Below are 24,317 nucleotides of genomic sequence, written 5' to 3'. Positions count from 1 at the left end.
TAGTACACGTTGATGGAACGCAGCTATTAATGGGTCAATAGGCCCTGGGGGTGTCCATTTAGAAGGGAGTTTACCAAAGAGGGATTTAAGTTGAATGTAATGCCATTCCCAAAAAAATGTGCAATCCTAAGTTTCCTTTCGAATTTACATAAATCAATTCTGGTTTGCAGAGGGTCATAGGTATTAGTAGGCACAAATTTGAGGCCTTTCTTCAAAATTGAGATCTCTTCATTTGACAAGGTTTTTATCTGATTGATAAAGGAATATCTAATTCTTGTACGATGGATGGCGATGAGAAAGCATCATCCTGCCTCTGCCACGTCCTCTTCCTGTCCCTCGGAATTCCATTCTAGTATGCGGATAATATTTTTTCTCCTGATTTCTGTATTTCGTCCTGCGATGGGGGTGATGATGATACCCCCCTTCCTCTTTCTTTTTGATTCTCGAGTTCCAACTTTTGTCGAAAAAAGTGGAATCTGTTTCTTTTCCAGGGATCATAGTAGAGTTGTTGATGGGTGTAGAACATGGAGAAATGAATAGTTCATCTGAGTCATTACGTATCCTTTTACATGCTCTTTCTTTTATGTGGCTTGGACCACCATCGGGATTTGTATCCACATTTTGGTTGCTAATCCTGTGTTGGGTTGCAGGGACCTTTCTCTTGTGGTTGTTGGTGCGTCTCATGGAGGAATTTCTGGCCCTTTCCACCCACGGGTAAATGTTACCCTTCCAATAATCTTCCTTGTCCCTTTTGTATTTGTCATATTTCATTCTTTTAATATCTTTCTTAAAATTATCTAATTTAACATTCAATGCTGATATGTTTGTATCAAAGTTAGGATCGTCTCACTTCAAGATGTCAATTTTTTCATTTGTCTCACACTTGATAATATCTAATTTTTCTTTTGAGGTTTCAATGAGAAGGATCATAAGATCCAGGGAGCATTTGTTTAAAATCGAGCACCACTTCTCAATGAACATCTTATTGTCCCTGAAAGGTTGAGGGTCTAAGAATTCTCAGGCCTCTAGGGATACGTTGAACCCTACAATACTGAATAAGAGTAGCATAATGTAATTCACATCTTATAGAGTTCTGTTTAAGGTCAGTCAATTGGTTCCAATGGTCATTCACTGAATCCTCATCTTCATCTTCAAACATCACAGGTTCCTTGAGGAGATGGTGTAAACGATATTCCGGGTAACTCAACACGTCCCAGTTCTTGAAGGCCATCCCTCACCAATATACACAAAGCAACTAGAGAGGGTAATACAGTATACACAAAAAAAGCATACAGAGAAAAAAAGCACAACTGGACCTTCAAGACTGAGACAACAGGAGTCCTTTATTGAGATCAGACCCGACACGGGCCATGTTTCAGCGTTAACGCCTGCTTCAGGGGGTCTATTAATAAAACACATACAATACAATATAACTTAGTTGATGATAAATAATGAATTAGAAATTATCATATGAAAAAACAAAATGTAAAGAACTGTATAAAATGACCACCATAAAGGATATATACATGAAAAACCGGTTATATAAAATAGATAAACAATGAATTAAAAGAGACTCAATCGAAAAATCAATGGTCTTAGATGATGTACATAAAAGAACATATATACAATAAGATGAACAATCATACCCAATCAAACTAAAAATTAAATTCACAAATATAATGAAGATCGACATAGTTTGGCATTGCTCATCAGTGTGCCCTAGTAATTATAAATAATAATTGTTATTCCAAACCACACACAAATGTGTTATTGATATAGCCATGCAGCAAGGGGTCAGCAAAACATCTTTGAATTGTCAAGAATTTTTTGGGAATGGTGCATCAGTTTCAACCACAGCAGTGGCCATTTAACCCTGCTCTCTGTTTTATAATAATAATTATATTTATTCTTGTATTCCGCATATTTCAAAAAGCATTAGTTCAACATGGATAACACAAGTAAGATAACTGGTATATTCCGGGAATATAGTAAACAATCAAATATAAAAAAATAAGACAATTAGAGCTTGTAAGTCTATATCTTGCAAAACAAATCGTTCAAATAAAAACATTTTTAAAAGTTTTATAATCAGTAACTGACCATAACATATTAGGGAGGAACTTCCAACAGGTACCTACTTGATTAGAAAATAATGTTTCAAACATCCCTTTGACTCTGGGACTTCCATTCCAAATTCCTCAGCCTCAAAAAGTGCTGACAATGGGTGCATCTCTCCTGGGTGGGGAGCTCATGTAGATGGAGTTCACACTCAAGGTGCTTGATCCTCCAGGAAACGAATCTTCAGATCAACCTCCTGGAGCTTCGAGTGATCTGGAACGCTCTAAAAACCTTCGTTGGACCTTATCTGTCCTTACAACTATCGCCTCATCTCCCTCCTCCCTTTCCTATCCAAGATACTTGAACGTGCTGTTCACTGCCGTTGCCTTGACTTTCTTTCATCTCAAGTTATTCTTGATCCACTTCAATCTGGCTTTTGCCCCCTTCATTCAACTGAAACAGCGCTTGCTAAAGTCTCCAATTATCTGTTCCTGGCCAGATCCAAAGATCTCTATTCTATCCTCATCCTTCTCGATCTATCTACTCCTTTTGACACTGTTGATCACAACCTACTCCTTGTTATGCTGTCCTCACTTGGATTTCAGGGCTCTGTTCTTTCCTGGTTTTCTTCTTATCTCTCCCAGCGTACCTTTAGTGTATACTCTAGTGGTTCCTCCTCTACTTCTATCCCACTGTCAGTTGGTGTACCTCAGGGATCTGTCCTGGGACCTCTTCTTTTCTCCATCTATACTTTTTCCCTTGGTACTCTGATCTCATCCCATGGTTTTCAGTATCATCTTTATGCTGATGACTCCCGGATCTACCTCTCCACATCAGAAATCTCAGCCGAAATACAGGCCAAAGAATCAGCCTGCCTGTCTAACATTGCTGCCTGGATGTCTCAGCGCCATCTAAAACTAAACATGACCAAGACTGAGCTTCTTATCTTTCCCCCTAAACCAACCTCTCCTCTTCCCCCATTCTCTATTTCTATGGATAACACTCTTATCCTTCCTGTCTCATCAGCTCATAACCTTGGGGGTCATCTTCAATTCCTCTCTCTCCTTCTCTGCACATATTCAGCAGACTGCTGAAACCTGTCATTCTTCTCTATAATATCAGCAAAATCCGCCCTTTCCCTTTCTGAGAACGCTACCAGAACCCTCATCCACACTCTTATCACCTCTTGCTTAGACTATTGCAACTTGCTTTTTACAGGTCTCCCACTTAGCCATCTCTCTCCTCTTCAATCTGTTCAAAATTCTGCTGCACGACTAATATTCCACCAGTGTCGTTATTTCTTTCTTTCTTTCTTTCTTTCTTTCTTTCTTTCTTTCTTTATTTTAATTATTTATTTGGTTCACTTGTATCCCAAATTTTCCCAGTTTGTGCGGGCTTAATGTGGCTAACAAAGTTAATACATCAAAACATAATACAACAGGATATAATAATTATAGAAAATTAACAAATACAGTAATGAAAGCCGCTAAATAGGAGAATACGGATGGGAAAACAGGAGCATATTAGCCCTCTCAAGTCACTTCACTGGCTTCCTATCCGTTTCCGCATACAGTTCAAACTCCTCTTATTGACCTATAAGTGCATTCACTCTGCAGCTCCTCAGTACCTCATAAGGTTTCTGATTCTGATGAACCTGAAAAAGTTGTTACTATGAGATTTTGTCTCTGCAGCAAGTTTTCCTTCATATTCTCTTTTAGCCATCTTTATCAGTGTTTTGTATCTAGCTTGCCAGTGCTTATGTTGCTTCCGGCCTTGGCAGAACAGGGCAAACACCTATCCTCCCAAAATGGCCACAGTTTCAAGTCTTACCATAAACATCTCCCCCGCCCACTCTTCTCTCCCTGTCTCTTGATGACTTGACTAAACCTGGGTGTAGAGTATCCATGAGACCACGACTCTACCTCAGTTACTTGAGTTCAACCCTCAGTTCCTCTCCATCAGCCTTGGCCCCCAAATTGTGCCACCAAACATCATTCTCCACCCTCACCCACACACCCAAATCAGAGAAAATTAAGAGCATTATTACATGCTTGGGAGGGACAAACTTTGGAGGTGCTTCTCTCAGGCCTCTATAGAGAAAATCCTGTGCTTGGCCAAAAACTCTGGATGTCATGGTCTCCCTTTCCATCATGGTGTTGCAATATTTCTTCACTACTAATAAGGGGGGAGGGGGGTATCTGTGCCCCCCACTTCTGTAAAAATACGCTTTTCCCCATCAGAAATTCCTTGCTCATCCATCGTCGAAGGCCTCTCCCTTCCAGAAAACTTGGATCTTCATTGAAAAAGCTGCTGGACCTTGAGAACCCCCAGAAACCGTGACACAGCATCTCTGGCTTGTTCTGACATGTCACACACTGCTTTAACCCCATATAACCTACCCATTGGGTATGCACCTGTGAAATGTAAGCCTTGAGCTGCATTTCCCTGATCATAGGAGCGACTCTGTGGATGCTTGAGCACCCCCAGTATTGAGAAAATTCCTTGTATGTGTCCAGGAACGGTTATTTTTTAGTATTTGATGCCAGAAGTTTACTCTAGCCTACAGCTATGTACCGTATTCTCATCAGAAAGGTTTAAAGTTTTCTTCTCTGTTCCTGCAGTACCACTTTGCATACATAATCTTTATTACAAGTTCAGTATTTATACCAGCTGGATATGCTCACCTATCCCTCTCTCTAACTCAAAAAAAACTCCTTCATCTGTTCTGCAGATTTTGCAGTTAACCGCTGAGGTAGAGACAGCACATAATGGCATACCAGCAAATAGGCATAGAAATCCTTTTGATGTGACCCATGGGCTTCTTGGAGATGCTGAAATGATGGCACCTTACCTTCCTCATTCACAAACTGTTTGACCGACTTATTACCTAACGAGATCTGGCCCTTGAACAGCAGAAGAAGAACTGTCATCGTCGCTGAGTGTTGCCACCTCACATGTGACTTGTGTCAGACATGCCCCAATGACAATATGAAGCAGCTCCTGTGAAGCTGAGCTGGCAAGGCCTCTGTTGCAGCATCTAGTTCATAAATAGGCTGATAATGGGAAAACATCTGCACTCCAGCTCTAGGGGGGGGGGGGGTTGGTGTACTCTGCCATGTAATATAGTCCCTTAATGCCACAAGATATAGGCCAATTTATACTTTTTAAATCTGACATACCCACTCTCCCTTGCTCTCTGCCCTCTTCAGAGAAACCTTACCAGAATTTCTTAAGCACCCCAGATGTTCCTCTGAGGTAGAGTTACCAATTAGCTGGTTTTTCACGTGACCAGGCCATCTACCAGCAGACCCTTAAACTAGCAATAGAGAAACTGTGTTTTGTCCCCGCCTACCACAGCCAAAAGTACCTCCCCACCCCCAGTCCAGCACCTCACCTGCTGTCCCTCTGTCTCTAATTTCCCTAGGTCACTTCAATGTCTCTCCCTCCCCCTCCCCATCTGGTCCTGAAAGTGTGCCCTGACATTCATCACCCACTGTAACAAGTTTGTTTGGACTACACTTCACTTTAGTGTTTTGATTAAAGTTGCAATTTCACAAAAAACGGGGTACACGCAAAGAGAGTCAAAATGATGTATGGAGCGCAGACTCACTAAGATCAGCACAGCTGTGGAAAACAGCCCATACTGAACTCTCTGTGTACCTCCTTCACTAAAATACCAACCATCAATCCAAGTTCTAAAGCAACTTTGTGGTGTATGCCCTTACAAACCTGTTGAAGGCATAGTGGGATTGACTTGCTACAGTGGATTTTGATATTGTCTCTCCCGTTGGATTTCTTTTTTGCATTGACATTCAGCACAGCAGGTGCAGCAATCCAGCCCTCTCACCTGGTCTAGTGCTTGAGCCGCCTGGTCAAAGAAATGAAGATTTCATCTGACAACGCCTTCCGATCCTGTCTGCACAGGGAACAGACACTTTACCAAAAGACAGATGGGTGTAGTCTTACTTAAGCATTGAATGCCAGTCCATGGGCAGCAGTCTGTTGAGTTCAGAGGGAACTGACCATGCTGGAAGGTTTCTGTAGTGACACTGTGTCTGGACAGTATTCTAACCACATACTGTTCTGTTGGTAGTTCTGCTAATCTGAGAAAAGGTTGAGGGAAGGAGTGGGAGCACTGGCATGGGTTACAGTGTTGTTACTGCAGTGAAATGAGTTGGCAGGGAAACAGCTTATTTTACTAATGTAGAGTATGTATGTTACAGCTCTTAACCAAAGATGCAAAAGCAGCCGGCTAGGCTGCCGGGGGAGAGCGGGCCACAGAGGTGAAGAGACATTCCTTCTTCAAGAGCATGAACTTCAAGCGCTTGGAGGCTGGAATACTGCAGCCCCCTTTGTTCCTGATGTAAGTTATGAGTTCAGATGACACCCCTGTCTTCTTATACAGGACAGGGATGCAGTGACTGTGTGAGTTCAGCTCACCACGCCCCTTCCTATCTTGTTAATGACTCATTCAGCGCCCCTTTCCCCTGTGGCCTGTAATTTACTCTCCCTTCTCCCTACCATGTCATGTTTAATGTACTAGAGCAGTGGTAGGCAACCTCTTTTGGCAACTGACTTTTTACAAAACATTCATTACCAGAGTTCAGGTGACTTTAAATACGATATGTGACAAATATTTTCAGAATAGCCACTCTAAGCAGTTTCCATCGTTTTTAGTTACAGGCCGATATTCAGCCAGGAAATTCGTGCCAAGCCATATCCGGGCACTGGCATGAATTTTTGGGTTTCCAGAGCTGGCTAATGCATAGCTGGTGAAGTGCGAATATTCAGCACTTAACCAGTTATGGTTCCACATAAAGATAGGACTGACTTTTAGTGGTCTGTTCATTCAATTAACTTGGCCGCGTAAGTGGTAAATATCGGTACTTACCAGCCAAGTGCCAACTCATTTTCAGCAGCACCGCTGAAGTGCCACTGAGAATTAGCAGTTAGTCTTGAACAGGCGATTTAAGTGGCCAGGGGCAGTTTCTGGCCAGTAAAATCACTCTGACTATTGACCCTACATTTTTATTGATTTATTGTCACAGAAAGTCTGTGGAGCTCCGTGCATTTCTGGTTCCGACATTACATAATGTTGCCGCCCACCAGAGATTCATGCTGCCCTCTGTGTATAAAGGTTGCATATCCCTGCACCAGAGCATTGAAAGAGGAGAAGGGCACATTGTAAAATGAAGGGGAGATGGTTGCAAGAGAGTATGGGAAGGGGAAGATGTTTACTTAAATTGCCTATTAGTTCTGTATATAACTCCCCTAAAGACCATTTGTGCAAAAAAAGATTAAATTTCATATTCTTTTACTTTGTCCTCCGTCCCACTCTTCTCTTCTCACTCCTTGATGACAAAGCCTAGAGCCGTTTACTGTAAGGATGTGCTAGATATTGAGCAGTTCTCCACTGTGAAAGGAGTGAATCTGGACCAGACAGATGACGATTTCTACACAAAATTTTCTACTGGATCTGTTTCCATTCCATGGCAGAATGAGGTGAGAACCCTGCTCCTAAGAGCAAGAGGGACCATGCAGGATGTGGCACTGACTGCACAGGACGCTCTGAATGAAACAGAACATCTCCTCTGTACAGTCACAACTATCTCCTCGTGCCTGAACCTTCTGACATTGTCATAGCGTAGTGTGGAACACTAGATTCTCTCATTAGAGAGACTGCTGTCTGTTTTGAGTTTGGATCCTTACTGATCTTGTTTAATCTCTTGGTTTACCTCAGATGATAGAGACAGAGTGCTTTAAGGAGCTAAATATGTTTGGGCCAAATGGAACTCTCTCTCCAGACCTGAACAGAAGCTTCCCCCCTGAGCAGCCCAAGAAGGGCTTGTTACATCGCATCTTTAAGCGTCAGGTGAGTACTGTGCTAGTGAAGGCACTGGGAGTAGGAACACTTATGGTTATTTTTGTCCTTTCAGATCATTGTGCAGGGCAGCTGTTCAGGCCCTCATGTTCTATCAGTGTGGGGTACGGAACCCCTTCTTGAAATCGTTGGAGAGGGTTTTAGCTCTCCCATTATGTGTTAGGCACAGGAGGACTCGGGGTGGTTAACACTGGGCCTCATCTTTGAAATACAGCATACATGAGCCTTTCATATAACTGGTGATGCTTGAAACAGCATCGCAGGCACCTAATTGATTGAGTTGTCATTGGAAGGTCCAGTCATTACCCTCTTCCACTGGCAGGGGTGTCATATCAGAAAACAGTACTTGGTTCTGTTAAGTATTTGCTGTTTTTTATTGTAAGTTATTTCCTTTATTGTTAGCACTGTGCTTCTTACCTGTGTGCTGGAGCCTCTCTCAACATTTCTGGCTCTCAGGTTATCACACAATGAATATGTATTAGATATATTTTTATTCACTGGATCTCCAAAATATGAAAATATTTGCGTGCCTGTTATGTGATTCTTATGCAAACCAGACATTGTAGCTATAGTGCCAGGACTGGACCACACACTATTAGAATGATGTTAATTCCAGTACATAGTCTGATTTGGGGAGGGGGTGGGGAGGTTCTGTACTAGGTGTTGTAACATGATAGTGCAAAGACCCAATGGGAAGAGGTATTATCTGTAGTATTACTGTAAGGTCCAGTGCCTAGGTCTGATGGGGCAGGGTTACTGTATAGGAAAACTAGATACAAGTCTAGGGCCCAAAGTCAAAAGGGGAACTGCGGACCTACCTAATCTCCTAAGTACCTGACAGGTTTGACTAGGGTTTAATTAAGAGAGGCCAATTGCTGGCAAAACCCTTAAATCAGGAATATAAATGCCTGTAATCTGCGATGGTCTGTATCCCTAGTAGTAAACATCCCACTGTGCCCCTCGGAAAGTTCTCTCAAGGGTGGTACATCCAACAATCAATAAACTGGCTCCAGTCCTTCCTCATACCCCTGAATCCACACCATCCCACCAATTTTCCTCCCTTGTTGCTTTGGTGTCCATGCTTTGCTTCCAAAAAATAGCTAAATATCATACTGCTGCAGTGATAAGCAGTGGATTTACTCAAGCCTACACTAACAAGCCAGAGAAAATATTTCTTCACTCAACGTGTATTTAAACTCTGGAATTCATTGCCAGAGAATGTGGTAAAAACAGTTAGCTTTTGCAAGGTTTAAAAAAAGGTTTGGATAATTTCCTAAAAAGTCCATAAGCCATTATTAAGATGGACTTGGGAAACCCCACTACTTTTTTCTACGATAAGCAGCATAAATCTGTTTTACTCTTTTGGTATATTGCCAGGTACATGTGACCTAGATTGGCCACTACTGGAAACAGGATACTGGGCTAGGTGGACCTTCGGTCTGTCGCAGTATGGCAAGGCTTATGTTCTTATTACAGTATATGGACTTTTTCTCCCGGAACTTGTCCAGACCTTTTTGCTACACTGTTTTTAACACATCATCCTCCAGCAAACAAATTCCAATTGTGCATTGAGAGGACCCCCTGACCGACTCCCATGGTACGAACCTGGTGATTCCTGGTAGTTGCTTCCTCAGTGGCTGTATTTTCAAAACGGCATCACCCAGGTCCCAGCAGTAGTCACACTGTACTACTATTAGGGCCAAACCGCCAAATAAAGGAACACTTTCCATTATTTTACTCTATTCTTTGGTGACTTAAATATTGAGCTAGAACAGAAATCTGTAGGTTTATTGATCAAAAATGGTTTGAATTCCATAAAAAGGCAAACCTTATTTATTAAATAGTCTAAAAAAATATTTTCCCATAGTTTTAAGCTTAGCTGTTACAGCCTAGAGAGCATTAAAAGATAACCAGTAGATAGCTGAACAGGGCATAGCTCAGTCATCTTTCCTGCCTACCCTCTCCAGCTCCCACCTACCCCAACACATCTCTTAATTTATAGTTAACTAGTAAAAAAGGCCCGTTTCCGAAACCAATGAAACGGGCGCTAGCATGTGTTTTTTTTTGTGTGTGTGTGTATGTGTCACAGAGTTATTTTGTGTGTGTGTGTGAGTGTGTGAGTGTGTGAGGGTGGGGTGTGTGTGCAGGTTGTTGATGTGTGTCTTTTTTTTTTTGTTTTGGTTTTTTGCTTGGGGGGTTGGGGGATGTGCTGTGCTATGCTGGCAAAGTGGGATGGATTGGTGTGTGGCTTTGAGGGTGTGTGTCTGTTTTATTGTGTGTGTGTGGTTTTGTCTGTCAAGGAGGTTTGTGGAGGTGGATCTTTCTGTTGGTGAAATGTAAATGTGGTTGTAGGGGGGTCAGCCTTTGCTGAGTGGTGGTTTGTTTGTTCCGTTTTTGTTTTTTTTTGTGTTGTGCTGAGGCAGCAGTGTTTTTTTAGATGGGCGGAAGGTAGAGGAGCACGTTCTTGGTCTGTCGGTATTTTTTGGCCATTTCAGGGCTGCTGTAGGGGAACACTGGAAGAGAAATGTGCTGTGGGAAGCAGCACCGTCTTTTTCCGTTGGGCTGGGGTTCTGGGCATCCTGGAGGTGGGAGACGGCTTGCCTGAGGACGGGGATGGTTGTTTTAAGTTGGCGGGAGAGGAGCACGGTCTCGGGCAATCGGGTGGTGATTCGGTATGTTCGGTCCATTTCAGGCTGGCTGCAGGGGAATGCTGGAACATGCGCTGCGGGAAGCTGTGCCGTCTTTTTCTGGGTGCTCGGGGAATCCCCGAGGTGGGAGACAGCTTGCCTGAGGCTGGGGATGGTTGGGCTCGGCTGCTTTGGCAAAAGGGGAAGAGGAAGGGGGTGGGGAGTTACCTGTAGCTGCGTGAGAAAACGGGTATTCTTTGTTTTGTATTATTAGTTTGCATTTCTGTTGAAGAAAGAGTGGATGCCTTTTGAATGATGGAGGTGGTGCGTCGGTGTGCGGTTGTTTCGTTAGTTTGGCAGCCAGACTCCAGCGATTCCTAGGCAGGGAAGGAGTACTCCTCCCCCTTCCTTGGTCGCTGTTTGCTGCTGGCTGGGTCGCGGGTAATCCTTCCAGCTGGGCCGCAGCTTGTCCTGTTCGCCCACGTCCCAGATGGTGACGGGCACGTTATTTTCCGGCTCCTCTGACTCCATGTCAAGCGATCCCAAATATAGTCTTTGCTATGGGCCCTCTGGCACTCTTCAGTACTGGCATTAGGCATTTAAAAATTTCTCCCCCCCCCCCCCCCCCCCCCCCCACCCCTGGTCTATTTTTGCACATACCCACAGCAGGAATATTCTTCTCTCGTTCCAGCGGTGGTTCTGTGCTCTCTGTGCTGCACAGATAATGAGCCATTCTGCTGGGGAATGCTCCTCCCTTATTGTCACATAGTTTCCTCTGATTGGTCCGTCTTACGTTGCCTAGTGTTGCCTGGGAACGGTGTTGTGATGGTCCTTTGTGTTTCAGGATGTTGAGGGTGTTTTTTCTGATTGGTCCGTCATGCGAGGGCGGGGCAGAGAGACATGGTCAGTGTTATGGCTTCACCACCATGAATCCATGAACCCTTCACGGAGTGACTGAGTGACTTCAGAAGTTGTCTTCAGAACGTTGAGGGTGAGTTTTATTATAGTAGATGGGGCGTGGCTGAGGGCGGGTCTATGAGTGAGGGTGACTGGTCCTAGCCTATGAAGACTACAGGATTTTTGTGCTTCTCTGCCTTGGAGTGAGCTTCTCTGCCTTGGAGTGAGCTTCAGAATGTTCAAGGTGGGATTTATTAATATAGATTATCCCAGTTAAGAGAACAAAGGGAGGGTTGCCAATACAGAGCATTAAAATCTACAAGTGATTTGCCCTAAACAATTTATTTACATTTGCTGAGAAGCAAACACTAAATAAAAGTAATCATATACTATATAATTTTAAGGCTGTTGATATTAGTCTGGTATCATAAGAACATGAGCGTTGCAATTCTGGGACAGATGGAAGGTCCATCAAGCCCAGTATCCTGTTTCGAATAGTGGTCAATCCAGGTCACAAGTACCTGGCAAGATCCCAAAATGGTACATTTTATTGTGCTTTATCCTAGAAATAAGCTGTGGATTTTCCCCAAGTCCATCTTAATAGTGGCTTATGGACTTTTCTTTTAGGAAAATATCCAAGCCTTTTTTAAACCCTGCTAAGCTAACTTCTTTTGCCACTTTCTCTGGCATTTCCAGAGTTTAATTACACTACCTTAAGTTATAAATAATTAAACAATTCACCAATATTGGGATGCAGACATCAGTCCAGCAGTGAGAGAGGTGCTATCTGGTCTTTTGTATTGAGTGGCACATGTATGATTAATTCTTAGCTGGCAAGAATTATATATGCAGTTGGTGGTGTTATATGTGTGCACTTGGTGCAAAGAGCTCCTAGCTCTCAGAGAAGAAGTCCAGTCTCTTGAGGCTAGAGTAAGAGACTTGGAGGAGCTGAGGCAGACCGATATGTTTGTAGAGGAGAACTACAGGGATATAGTACAGACAGGGCCGCTGAGAGACTGGGCCGGGCCCGGAACAAGGCCACCCCTGCCCCCCCCCCCCCCCCGAGGTCACTGCCGCTCCCCCCTCCCCCCTCCCCCCTCCACCACCAGGCCGGGCCCCTGCACTAGATGTAGATTCTTCAAGAGGTAGTGTGTCATGATTTAGGCTCTACACCTTTTCTGATGTTTTGGTGCCACCTCAGTAAGGCCAAAACACAATCTCTCCACTGCAAAACACAATCTCTCCACTGCAAAACACTATACACAAACTTGTGCAAAAACCCACTCATAACCTTACCAAACCATAACAGCACTAATTCCAAGGACAGGACGAGCTACAACCTTATGCGTGGAAAGGCAGCACTATAATTACACCGGGCTTTAAAACACCAGTACACAACCTAATGAAAAACAAAAAGGGCTGCAAATACTACACACGAGCAGAATACTTCACACATGAAAAACACATGGCAACAGATATGACACAAGGAACTAGAAATAAAAAAAATATGAAGGCAAAATACTGAACTAGAAAGCTACCTCAAGAAGTCAGACTCAGCAGGCAGCAATACTAGAAAAATTGAAACTTGCATGAAAAATATCACAGATACACATTTCCAAAAGCTGACATATTCCAATTAATAAATTCTGAACAAAATACTTTTTTCTACCTTTGTTGTCTGATCGTAGTTTTTCTATACGCTTTGGTCCCGTCTTCTATTTTATGCAGTGTCTTCTTTCCATTTGCTATTTTTTCTCTCACCATGTCCACCATCCTCCTGTGTCCTTATGCGTCCTGTCTACCATCTGTAGCCCTGTCCCTATCCTTCCTCAAGTTTCGGCATCTGTCCTGAAAGTGTTCCGATCCAGCCCTTAAATTCAGCAATTTCCCCTCCATCCATATCCAGCATTTCTCCTCACTCCCCTCCCCTCCATCCATGTGCATGTACTTCCTGTCGTCCCTCCCCTCCATCCATGTCCAGCATTTCTCCTCTCTCCCTTCCCCTCCATCAGTGTGCATCTCCTTCCTTTGTCTTTCCTTCCCTTCATCCTTGTCCAACATTTCTTCTCTCTTCCCTGCCCTCCACTCCATCCATCCATGTCCAGCATTTCTCCTCTCTTCCCTCCCCTCCATCCATGTGCACATCCTTCCTGACTTCCCTCCCCTCCATCCATCCATGTCCAGCAACTCTCCATTCTCCCCTGGCCTCTCCTCCATCCACCCATATCCAGTAAATTTCCTCTCTCCCCTGCCCCCTCCAATCATCCATCCATGTTCAGCAATTCTCCTCTCTTCCCTGCTCTGCCCTCCTGTCCACCGATCTCTTCTCTCTCCCCCCTGCCCTCCCCTCTTGTCCAGCGATCTCTTCTCTCTCCCCCTGCCCTGCCCTCTTGTCCAGCGATATCTTCTCTCTCCCCCCTGCCCTGCCCTCTTGTCCAGCGATCTCCTCTCTCCCCCTGCCCTGCCCTCTTGTCCAGCGATCTCTTCTCTCTCCCCCTGCCCTGCCCTCTTGTCCAGCGATCTCTTCTCTCTCCCCCCTGCCCTGCCATCTTGTCCAGCGATCTCTTCTGTCTCCCCCCTGCCCTGACCTCTTGTCCAGCAATCTCTTCTGTCTCCCCCCTGCCCTCTTGTCCAGCAATCTCTTCTCTCTCCCCCCTGCCCTCCCCTCTTGTCTAGCAATCTCTTCTCTCCCCCCCTGCCCTCCCCTCCCCTCTTGTCCAGCAGTCTCTTCTCTCCCCCCTGCCATCCCCTCCTGTCCAGCGATCTCTTCTTTCTCCCCCTGCCCTCCCCTCCGAGATCCAAGGCCCCCCTCCCTCCAAGATCCAAGGCCTGCCTCCCTCCCTCTGAGATCCAAGGCCCCCCTCTCTCCGTCCGAATTTCAAAAGCGATCTTCTTCGTCGGGTTGGGGTTACGGCGACAGCAACACACAGTGAAAAGCGTGCAGGCTCGCGCTTCAGCCTTCCCGTGTCTGTCTCAGCTCTGGTCCCACCCTCATTTCCTGTTTCCGCAAGAGCTGAGAAACAGACAAGGGAAGGCTGAAGCGCGAGCCTGCACGCTTTTCACTGCGTGCTGCTCTCGCCGTAACCCCGACGAGGTAAGAAGATCACTTTTGAAATTCGTAGGGACTGAGGGCGGGCCCTAGAACTCGGAGTCGGAGGGAGGGATGGAGGGCAGGCCCTGGAACTCAGAGGGAGGGAGGGGCGAGCACCTACGGACTCGGTGCCTATGCATGCAAAGGACATGCGGCGCCGGGCCCCCCTGGAGGCCCGGGCCCGGGAAATTTTGTCCCCCCCTCTCGGCGGCCCTGAGTACAGAAGTCCCACCTGCAATCTGGCAACCCCTGTGCTGCTTGGAGGAGGGCGGTCACCTAAAAGAAGAGCATCACCCTGATGAAGCAGGAAGCAATCTTGTAGCCAGGACCTACCCTCTAGGGAATGCAATATCCTTTTATACTGAAGATATTAGATTGTAAGCTCTCTATTAGATTGTAAGCTCTTTGAGCAGGGACTGTCTTTCTTCTATGTTTGTGCAGCGCTGCGTATGCCTTGTAGCGCTATAGAAATGCTAAATAGTAGTAGTAGTAGTAATATGTCTCCAAGAGCTTGTGCCCAGAAGGGAAGAATTAGGATGACCGTTTTAGTTGGTGATTTCATTGGTGATTCCATATCATCAAGCTGATCAATCCATAGACTGGTGGGTTGTGTCCATCTACCAGCAGGTGGAGATAGAGAGCAAACTTTTGCCTCCCTATATGTGGTCATGTGCTGCCGGAAACTCCTCAGTATGTTCTCTATCTCAGCAGGTGGTGGTCACACACAGCAGCAGCTCTGGCTAGGCCTCCAAGCCTAATTCTTAGGTTTTGTTGAGTGCCTGGGGTTGAGGGCTCTTTTGAGCAAGTGCAAACCTGGTGGTGCCAGGTCCCTCCTTTTCTCCCCCCTCCCGCTGGCTCCGTTTAAAAAAAAAAAAAAAAAAGTTTTAAACGTCCTTAAAGGCGTTTATTTCGACGTTTATTTAAACGTTCATTGCAGCTACTCACTGGGACACCAGTTCGTTACAGCTCGGAGCGGACAGCAGGTAATTTTTACCTTTTTATAGCGGGCAGGGGGTTCCCCGATTCTTCTCCTCGTGGCATATGGCGTCGGAGGGCGAGGGCGCAAAGGGTCGCTCCCCGGATCGCTTGAGCGCTTCTAGGGGGATGCGGGGGGCTTACAGCCTGATTCGCCCTTTTTGGGTGACAGTTTCGTGACCGATGAATGTCCCGGTCCTTCCTCCGGCGTGGCGGTTTTTCCCGCCATAAACGCCCATCCCCCGCTCCTCGCCTCCGCCATCTTGGCCGGCCACGCGGCTCGGACGGCTTCTTCGTGGGCCGCCCTTGAGGTTGGAGACATTAATGCCATGAACGCCCTTAATTTGGGCGACGGCACAAAAGCGGCTAAAGTTAAGCGCCGTTTTTCCCGCGCGGCTCCTTCGCGGAGTGTCGCGCCGGACGCCATTTTGGATGCGCAGCATGTCTCTCCCCCGCTCTTGCGAGCGCCGGTTGAGGGTGCGTCTAGGGCTGTTGCCCAGGCTGCGGAAGTGCACAGTCTGGGGGGTTTCTCCCCCGAGTTTGTTTTGCTGCTGCATCAGGCTTTCCTCATGCAAACGCTGCCCCTGCTCCCTCGTCTGGTAAAGAGGTTGAGGTTCCCAGAGGTAAACGCCCTCGGGTTGATTCCCAGGCCTTGGAGGACTTTGTCTCCTCCGATGTAGATGAGGGCAGCGTGTCTGAGGTCTCCCAACGGTCCTTTGCGGATTCCTTGGAGGAGACGGATCCCCGCTCGGATGGAGCGGATGACTCCTCTGCAGCGCGGCTTTTTAGCCCAGAGGATTTGCCCAACCTGTTGCTACAGGCCATGGACACTTTGAAGATTTCCTCTCCGGAGGACGTCTCTCCCTCAGCCCCTGTTGGCTCTGCCATTATGCTGGGGACGAAGCGCCCGCCTAGAACCTTCCACGTGCATGATGCCATGCACACCTTAATTTCGGCTCAATGGGATGTCCCGGAAGCGAGCCTTAAAGTGGCTAGGGCTATGTCCCGCCTCTATCCTTTGGCTGTGAGTGAACGTGAGGCCTATCTGTGGCCTACCGTGGATTCTTTAATCACTGCGGTGACTAAGAAAACGGCGTTGCCGGTGGAAGGTGGCACGGCCCTAAAGGACGCCCAAGACAGAAGATTGGAGGCGGCCTTAAGGTCGTCCTTTGAGGCGGCTGCTTTAAGTTTGCAGGCCTCAGTTTGCGGCTCCTATGTGGCCAGGGCGTGCCTGACTATGGTGCAGCGGGCTTCCCCCTCGGATCATTCCTTGAGGGCTGATTGGCCGGCCCTGGAATCGGGCTTAGCCTATTTGGCAGACTTGCTGTATGATGTCTTGAGGGCCTCAGCGAAAGGCATGGCTCAGACAATCTCTGCGCGGCGGTGGCTTTGGCTGAAACATTGGTCTGCTGACCACGCCTCTAAATCCCGCCTGGCTAGATTGCCTTTTAAAGGCAAGCTGCTCTTTGGGGTCGAGCTGGACAAAATCGTGACCGATCTCGGCACGTCTAAGGGCAAGAAGTTACCAGAGGTCAGGGCTCGGGCTAGTACTCGTCCCGGTACCTCCAGAGGACGGTTGCAGGAAGCCCGTCGGTACCGCCCGGGCAAGTCGGGTTCCTCTGCCCCCTCTTCCTTCAAGAGGAATTTCTCCCCCAAGCAGCATTCCTTTCGCAGAGACCGCCGTCCCGGAGGTGCTCACTCCGGTCCTCCCCCAGGGTCTCGTACCCAATGACGGGGCCTTGGTCCACTCCCCAGTGCAGATTGGAGGACGGCTGTCCTCGTTTCTGGGCGAGTGGACCACCATAACTTCAGACGCGTGGGTGCTGGAAGTCATCAGAGACGGCTACAAGCTAGAGTTCTGCCGACCCTTAAAAGACGGGTTTGTACTCTCTCCCTGCAAGTCTCCGGTCAAAGCTGTGGCAGTGCAGCAGACCTTGGACAATCTGATCCGCCTGGGCGCGGTCGTTCCTGTGCCAGAAAGTCAGCTTGGCAAGGGACGTTACTCCATTTACTTTGTGGTACCAAAGAAAGGAGGTTCTGTCCGGCCTATCCTCGACCTCAAAGGGGTCAATCGGGCCTTGAAAGTACGGCACTTTCGCATGGAGACTCTCCGCTCTGTTATAGCGGCAGTGAAGGCAGGAGAGTTCTTGGCTTCCTTGGACATCAAGGAAGCGTACCTGCATATTCCCATCTGGCCGCCTCATCAACGCTTTCTGCGTTTTGCAGTCCTGGGACGACACTTCCAGTTCAGAGCCCTCCCATTCGGGTTGGCTACTGCTCCGCGGACCTTTTCCAAAGTAATGGTGGTCATCGCGGCCTTCCTACGAAAGGAAGGGGTACAAGTCCATCCTTATCTGGACGACTGGTTGATCCGAGCCCCCTCTTATGCAGAGTGCGGCAAAGCTGTGGACCGGGTAGTTGCTCTTTTGAGCTCCCTGGGATGGATCATCAACTGGGAGAAGAGCCAGCTGCGCCCGACTCAGTCCCTGGAGTACCTGGGAGTTCGATTCGACACCCAAGTGGGCAGAGTGTTCCTGCCAGACAATCGGATTGTCAAACTTCAGGCTCAGGTGGACCAGTTCCTGGTAGCCTCTCCTCTTCGGGCTTGGGACTATGTGCAGCTGTTGGGCTCTATGACGGCCACGATGGAAGTAGTGCCCTGGGCCAGGGCTCATATGAGACCAACACTCTTTGCTGCAGCGCTGGACTCCGATGTCGGAGGATTATGCTGTGCGACTTCCCTTGGACCCAGCAGTGCGCAAGGCGCTGAGCTGGTGGATGCAGACAGACAAGTTGTCTGCGGGAATGCCTCTGGTGACCCCAGAGTGGATTGTCGTCTCGACGGACGCCTCTTTGTCGGGCTGGGGAGCCCACTGCTTGGGAAGGACAGTGCAGGGGCTCTGGTCTCCTGCAGAGGCAAAGTGGTCTATCAACCTCCTGGAACTCAGAGCCATTCGGTTGGCGCTTTTGGAGTTCATCCCGGTACTGGTGTTGAAGCCTGTACGGGTCCTGTCGGACAATGCCACGGCTGTGGCCTATGTCAACCGCCAGGGAGGTACCAAGAGCGCCCCTCTAGCCAAGGAGGCTATGAATCTTTGCCAGTGGGCGGAGGCGAACCTGGAGCAGCTTTCAGCGGCCCACATTGCCGGAGTCATGAATGTCAAGGCGGACTTTCTCAGTCGCCATACCTTGGAGCCCGGAGAGTGGCAGCTATCTGCTCAGGCGTTCTTGGACATCACGAAGCGCTGGGGCCAGCCGAGCCTAGATCTGATGGCGTCATCGGCCAATTGCCAAGTGCCGCGCTTCTTCAGCAGAGGACGGGACCCTCGATCCCTGGGAGTAGATGCTCTTCTCCAACAGTGGCCGACACAAGAGCTCCTCTATGTGTTCCCGCCCTGGCCCATGTTGGGCAGGGTGCTAGACCGGGTGGCAAAGCATCCCGGCAGGGTAATCCTGGTGGGTCCGGATTGGCCCAGACGTCCCTGGTATGCGGACTTGATCAGGCTCTCAGTTGACGATCCTCTGCGGCTGCCAGTGGAGCAGGGCCTGTTACATCAGGGTCCCGTGGTGATGGAGGATCCCTCCCCCTTTGGTCTTACGGCCTGGCTATTGAGCGGCAGCGTCTGAGGAAGAAGGGCTTCTCAGACAAGGTCATCGCCACTATGCTGAGAGCGAGGAAGCGCTCTACTTCTACTGCTTACGCCAGGGTTTGGCGTATCTTTGCAGCGTGGTGTGAAGCAGGCTCACTTTCTCCCTTCACTGCTCCAATTTCTTCAGTGTTGGCGTTCCTGCAAGAAGGTCTGGAGAAAGGCCTGTCGCTCAGTTCCCTTAAAGTCCAGGTAGCGGCTCTGGCTTGCTTCAGGGGCCGCCTGAAGGGTGCTTCCCTGGCTTCACAGCCAGATGTGGTGCGCTTTCTCAAGGGAGTTAATCACCTGCGCCCTCCTCTGCACTCAGTGGTGCCTGCGTGGAATCTCAACCTGGTGCTAAGAGCATTGCAGAAGCCGCCTTTTGAACCCTTGTCGAGGGCATCTCTGAAAGACCTGACGTTGAAAGCAGTCTTTTTGGTGGCTATCACTTCAGCCAGAAGAGTTTCCGAGCTCCAGGCGCTCTCTTGTCGAGAGCCTTTTCTGCAGTTCACTGAGGCAGGAGTGACTATTCGCACAGTGCCTTCCTTTCTGCCCAAGATTGTTTCTCGCTTCCATGTGAATCAGCAGCTCTGTCTCCCTTCCTTTCGTAGGGAGGACTACCCAGAGGAGTACTCTGCTCTTAAATATCTGGATGTGAGACGAGTCATCATCAGATACTTGGAAGTGACCAATGATTTCCGGAAATCGGATCATCTGTTTGTCCTGTTGCAGGTCCTCGTAAGGGTCTGCAGGCTGCTAAGCCTACAGTGGCAAGATGGGTCAAGGAAGCTATTGCAGCGGCTTGTGTGGCCGCGGGGAAGGTGCCGCCTATCCAGCTGAAGGCTCACTCCACGAGAGCTCAGGCGGCCTCGATGGCAGAGGCCGGATCCGTCTCCTTGGAAGAGATATGCAAGGCGGCAACTTGGGCTTCGGCTCATACATTCTCCAAGCATTACCGTTTGACTGTGGCTGCACGGGCGGAGGCCCGGTTTGGAGCTTCAGTGTTGAGGTCAGGGATTTCTATGTCCCGCCCTGGGTGAGTACTGCTTCGGTACATCCCACCAGTCTATGGATTGATCAGCTTGATGATATGGAAGGTAAAATTATGTATAATCATACCTGATAATTTTCTTTCCATTAATCATAGCTGATCAATCCATAGCCCCTCCCAGATATCTGTACTGTTTTTATTCTGGTTGCATTTCAGGTTCAAGTTTAGTCTTCAGTTACTTCAGAAAGACTTCGTGTTCAAGTTCTTCCTTCACTTGGATTCTTCAAGAGTTGAGACGAGTTTGTGTTACAGTGAGCTGCTGCATTCCTCTCCCCTCCGTTTTACGGGGCTGGATTGAGATTTAAATTCTGCCGGCACTCCCTCCCGCTTCGTGCGGCTGTAGGGCAGCTTTGTACCCCTCCCGCTTCGGCGGTGTTAGGGTCAGTCAGCTCCTCCCGCGGTTGCGGTTGCAGGATAAGCCAGATCCCACCGCATCGGCGGGTGTGGTGTCCCTCCCCCGCTCGGCGGGGATGAGCTGGACGGATTCCCCTCCCCCACTTGTGTGGGGATGAGCTGGGTTACTTCCCCTCCCCCGTTTCGGCGGTGGTGAGCTGGGCAGAGTGTCCCTTTGTGGGTGTAATTCTCTAAGTGCTGAGTCCTGCGGATGGAGCTTTGATATCGACATACTGAGGAGTTTCCGGCAGCACATGACCACATATAGGGAGGCAAAAGTTTGCTCTCTATCTCCACCTGCTGGTAGATGGACACAACCCACCAGTCTATGGATTGATCAGCTATGATTAATGGAAAGAAAATTATCAGGTATGATTATACATAATTTTACCTTTGATTATTAAGCATGTAGAAATCTGGGTGGCTGATGGGACTTGAGTATCACTTAGTCACTTGCCTGCCTGGTACAAAGTTGGTGGACCTCAAGCACCACTTACATAAGATTTTATACTGTTTTGGGGAGGAGCCAGCTGTCTTGGTACAAGTGGGTACCAAAGACATAGGAAAACGTGGGAGGGAGATTTCTGGAAAATTTAGGTTTTTAGGTAGAAAGTTGAAATCAAGATCCTCCAGGGTAACATTTTCAGTAATGCTCCCTGTTCCACATACAGGACACAAAAGACAGGTAGATCTCCAGAGTCTCAATGCTTGGTTGAGATGATAGTGCAGGGATGAGGGATTTAGATTTAATAGGAACTGGGTAACATTCCGGAGAAAGGGGAGCCTATTCCAAACCGATGGGCTGCACCTTAATTGGGATGGAACCAGGCTGCTGGCACTAACATTTAAAAGGGAGATAATCACTTTTAAACTTGAATCTGGGGAAAGCCGAAAGTCATTCAGGAGCACACGGTTTGAAGTGAGGTATCTTTTGAAGGATATTGTCAACACCAGGGAAGTTAGGGCATTCTGATAGGTTGCAAAAAGGCAAAAGTAAGTCAAGAGCCTTTATAAGAGCAAAGATCGCAAATTATCCCTGTCAACTTGTAAGCCTCTTGAAGATAGAAACAAAGAACACAACTTGAAATGTCTGTATACAAATTCTAAAATTCTAAAAAATAAGATGGGAGAGTTAGAGTATATAGCACTAAATGAAAAGGTAGATAAGCATTTCAGAGACCTGGTAGAAGGAGGTCAATCAATGGGACACTGTTTTGCCGGGATACAAATTATATCACTAATTCGAGGGGAGAGGGCTGGCTACGTTAGAGGAAATTGAGTCTAAAAAAAAAAAAGATTCAGCAGGAAACAGAGAGCAGCACAGAATCATTAGGGATATAAATTCCATGTGTGAAGGGAAAGACAATACTGGTAGGGTTATACTACTGTCCTGCCAGGCCAAAACGAATAGACAAATGATGAAATGTTTACAGAAATTAGGGAAATTAGTAAACCTGGCAACAGTATAATGGTGATTTCAATCACCAGCAACACTAAAGGCAATAAGTCAATCTTTATTCAATTGTGTGCTACGAAATCTATAAAGACTCGTAAACAGCGTGAAAGGAAAAGGGCCTTAGTGCTAAACACCCACTACAGGAGAACACGCCAACCAGAGGGGCTACAGCAAATTTAATCATAGGCTCCCACTTTCCTAAAATATAGAAAATGACAAGAAGTGCAGGAAAAAAAAGCTGTACAGCATAAAGAAAAAGTTATTTTTCATAATTAAAATGGAACAATAATAATTAACGTGGAAGTTTTTTTAGGCCAAAGAATGAAATGGAGCAACCCATATGAGAAGGTGTGATTACATATGCAATTTCTTTGGGTGTCTGAGGTCATTTTCTTCCTTTTATATCAGTACATGTAAAATTTAGCAATTTAGCCACCAGGCTCCTGTTTGTAGTTATTTGTGGTTCACAATATAAATGACGCTGGTAGACTTTGTTTTGTTTGTTGAAGAAAGCCACTACTTATCCCTAGAGTTGGTAACATGGAATGCTGCTGCTCTTTGGGATTATGCCAGGTACTTGTGGCCTGGACTGGCCACTGTTGGAAGCAGTGGGCTAGATGGACCTTCGATCTGACCCTGTATGGCTATTAAGTTTGTATCTATTCCTTTATTTAGCTGCCTCACCTCTAGAGGTAGATTTTAATGGCTACCATTTTTGGAAATGCAGTCACTGAGGCAGGAGTGACTGGAGATCACTCAACTAGACACTGATAAGTGCCTAGGAGGAAGAATGTCTCAGGGGGTCCAAAGGTAACAAAAAGTGTCAGTGGGAGAAACTTTAACCACAAGGCTACTCCTCCACTCCTAGTGATTGTCAGGGTGTGTGTCTTGATAAGTTAAACCAATATTTTAATTAAAATTAGAGTGCTGGGAATTTCCTGTTTAAACAGTTTTATTAGACCGGCTGCTCATTTTCACAGCAGTTGGTCTTTCTGTTTTGGACCTGCTCATCACTCTGTGGTATGTGAACCCTCTGGGATTCTGACTATCCACATTATCTTGTTTCAGCTCTTGTCATCATTACTTTTCCAAAGTAGTTCTATACCTGTTGATAATGCAGCATGTAATGCTTTATATATGTTATCTATCATGTTTATTGGCATTGTCTTTTATTTCCTCTTCCAGCACCAGAATAACTCCAACAGCTCTCCCAGTTCCAAGACCACACTGTATCACCACATTAGCTCCAACCACATCGCTTCCAACTCCATGGGAAACAGCTAGCCGGAGCTAGGTGCCTGGCGAGGACATTTCCCCACCCTACAACAGAGCTGCCCTTGAGGAGGGAGGAGCCTCTGTCCTCAAATCCTCCTCTGTCCCTGGTATGGAGGGGCTCTACTGGCGACCACTGGTCTTCCTCTGAGGTCTGTGTGTGGACGACACGCTCCGAGTGGCACTGAAGGATGTCTCTCCAGCTGAGCAGTGGCATCAGCCTCATGGTCTCCTGGGTGCTTGCATGTGAAATAGTCAAATGGCATCGTGTGAGGCTCAATCTCCTCCCTCTTAGTGTTTTAAAAACAAATGATGTGAGGGGGGGGGAAGAAGAAGAAAAAGAAAGACCAGATTTTATTTGTTGAGATTTTTTTTTTGTAGACGTCACTAAAGTCTCAGTTTACACTTTGTACATTTGTATTTAAGGTGGGACTTTGGACTGGATAGGGCTTGTATATTTTCCAGGGAGCAATTGCTGTAAAGATGTGCATTTTGAGATGAGCCCTTGCTTATTTTTAAAGCGGCACTGGAGGACATCCCATACCTCGAGTGATCATTTTATTTCTGTTGTTGTTGTTTTTATTAAATGTTGAAAATGAAATGTGGTTCCATGGTATCGCTACTTCCTTGTCTTTCCCAAAAATTTAAACAGGTCAGTATATTCAATGATGGCGGTGCTAAATATATACATATATGGCCATCACTGTTGCAGCTATACATATCAAACTGATTTGATTCTGGATGTGGGTTTTTTTTTGTTTTAGCAGTGGGGGCATATAACCAAATTCCAGTTTATCCCTGTGCCTTCATCATAGCTTTAATTGCATCTGACCAAAGAACTTTACATTACATTTTTTCTGAAAAGAAATAAGAGGAGAACATATTTTCTCCCCACACAAATGAATAAAGAACCACAGTTAGAACCATCAGTAGCAACTCTTTTCATATTGGCAAACAACCTAAGGATTCGCCTTTTCTCGTCAAAGGTTC

At 46.9% G+C, this 24,317-nt stretch overlaps 1 protein-coding gene across 1 annotated transcript in view; it reads left to right on the top strand.

The window, feature by feature from the left end:
* Positions 1–23,648, top strand: part of GRK5 (G protein-coupled receptor kinase 5) — a 285,412-nt gene extending 261,764 nt beyond the window's left edge. The window contains 5 exon segments of the mRNA XM_030202621.1: positions 6,282–6,405; positions 6,408–6,421; positions 7,423–7,560; positions 7,799–7,930; positions 23,241–23,648. Coding sequence (XP_030058481.1) covers positions 6,282–6,405; positions 6,408–6,421; positions 7,423–7,560; positions 7,799–7,930; positions 23,241–23,339 — 507 coding nt within the window. The 3' untranslated portion in view covers positions 23,340–23,648.
* The last annotated feature ends 669 nt before the right edge of the window (positions 23,649–24,317 follow it).

The sequence above is a fragment of the Microcaecilia unicolor genome, chromosome 5 (genome assembly GCF_901765095.1).
Source record: "Microcaecilia unicolor chromosome 5, aMicUni1.1, whole genome shotgun sequence".
Lineage (NCBI taxonomy): Eukaryota > Metazoa > Chordata > Amphibia > Gymnophiona > Siphonopidae > Microcaecilia > Microcaecilia unicolor.
This window is presented reverse-complemented; position numbering and strand designations above follow the sequence as displayed.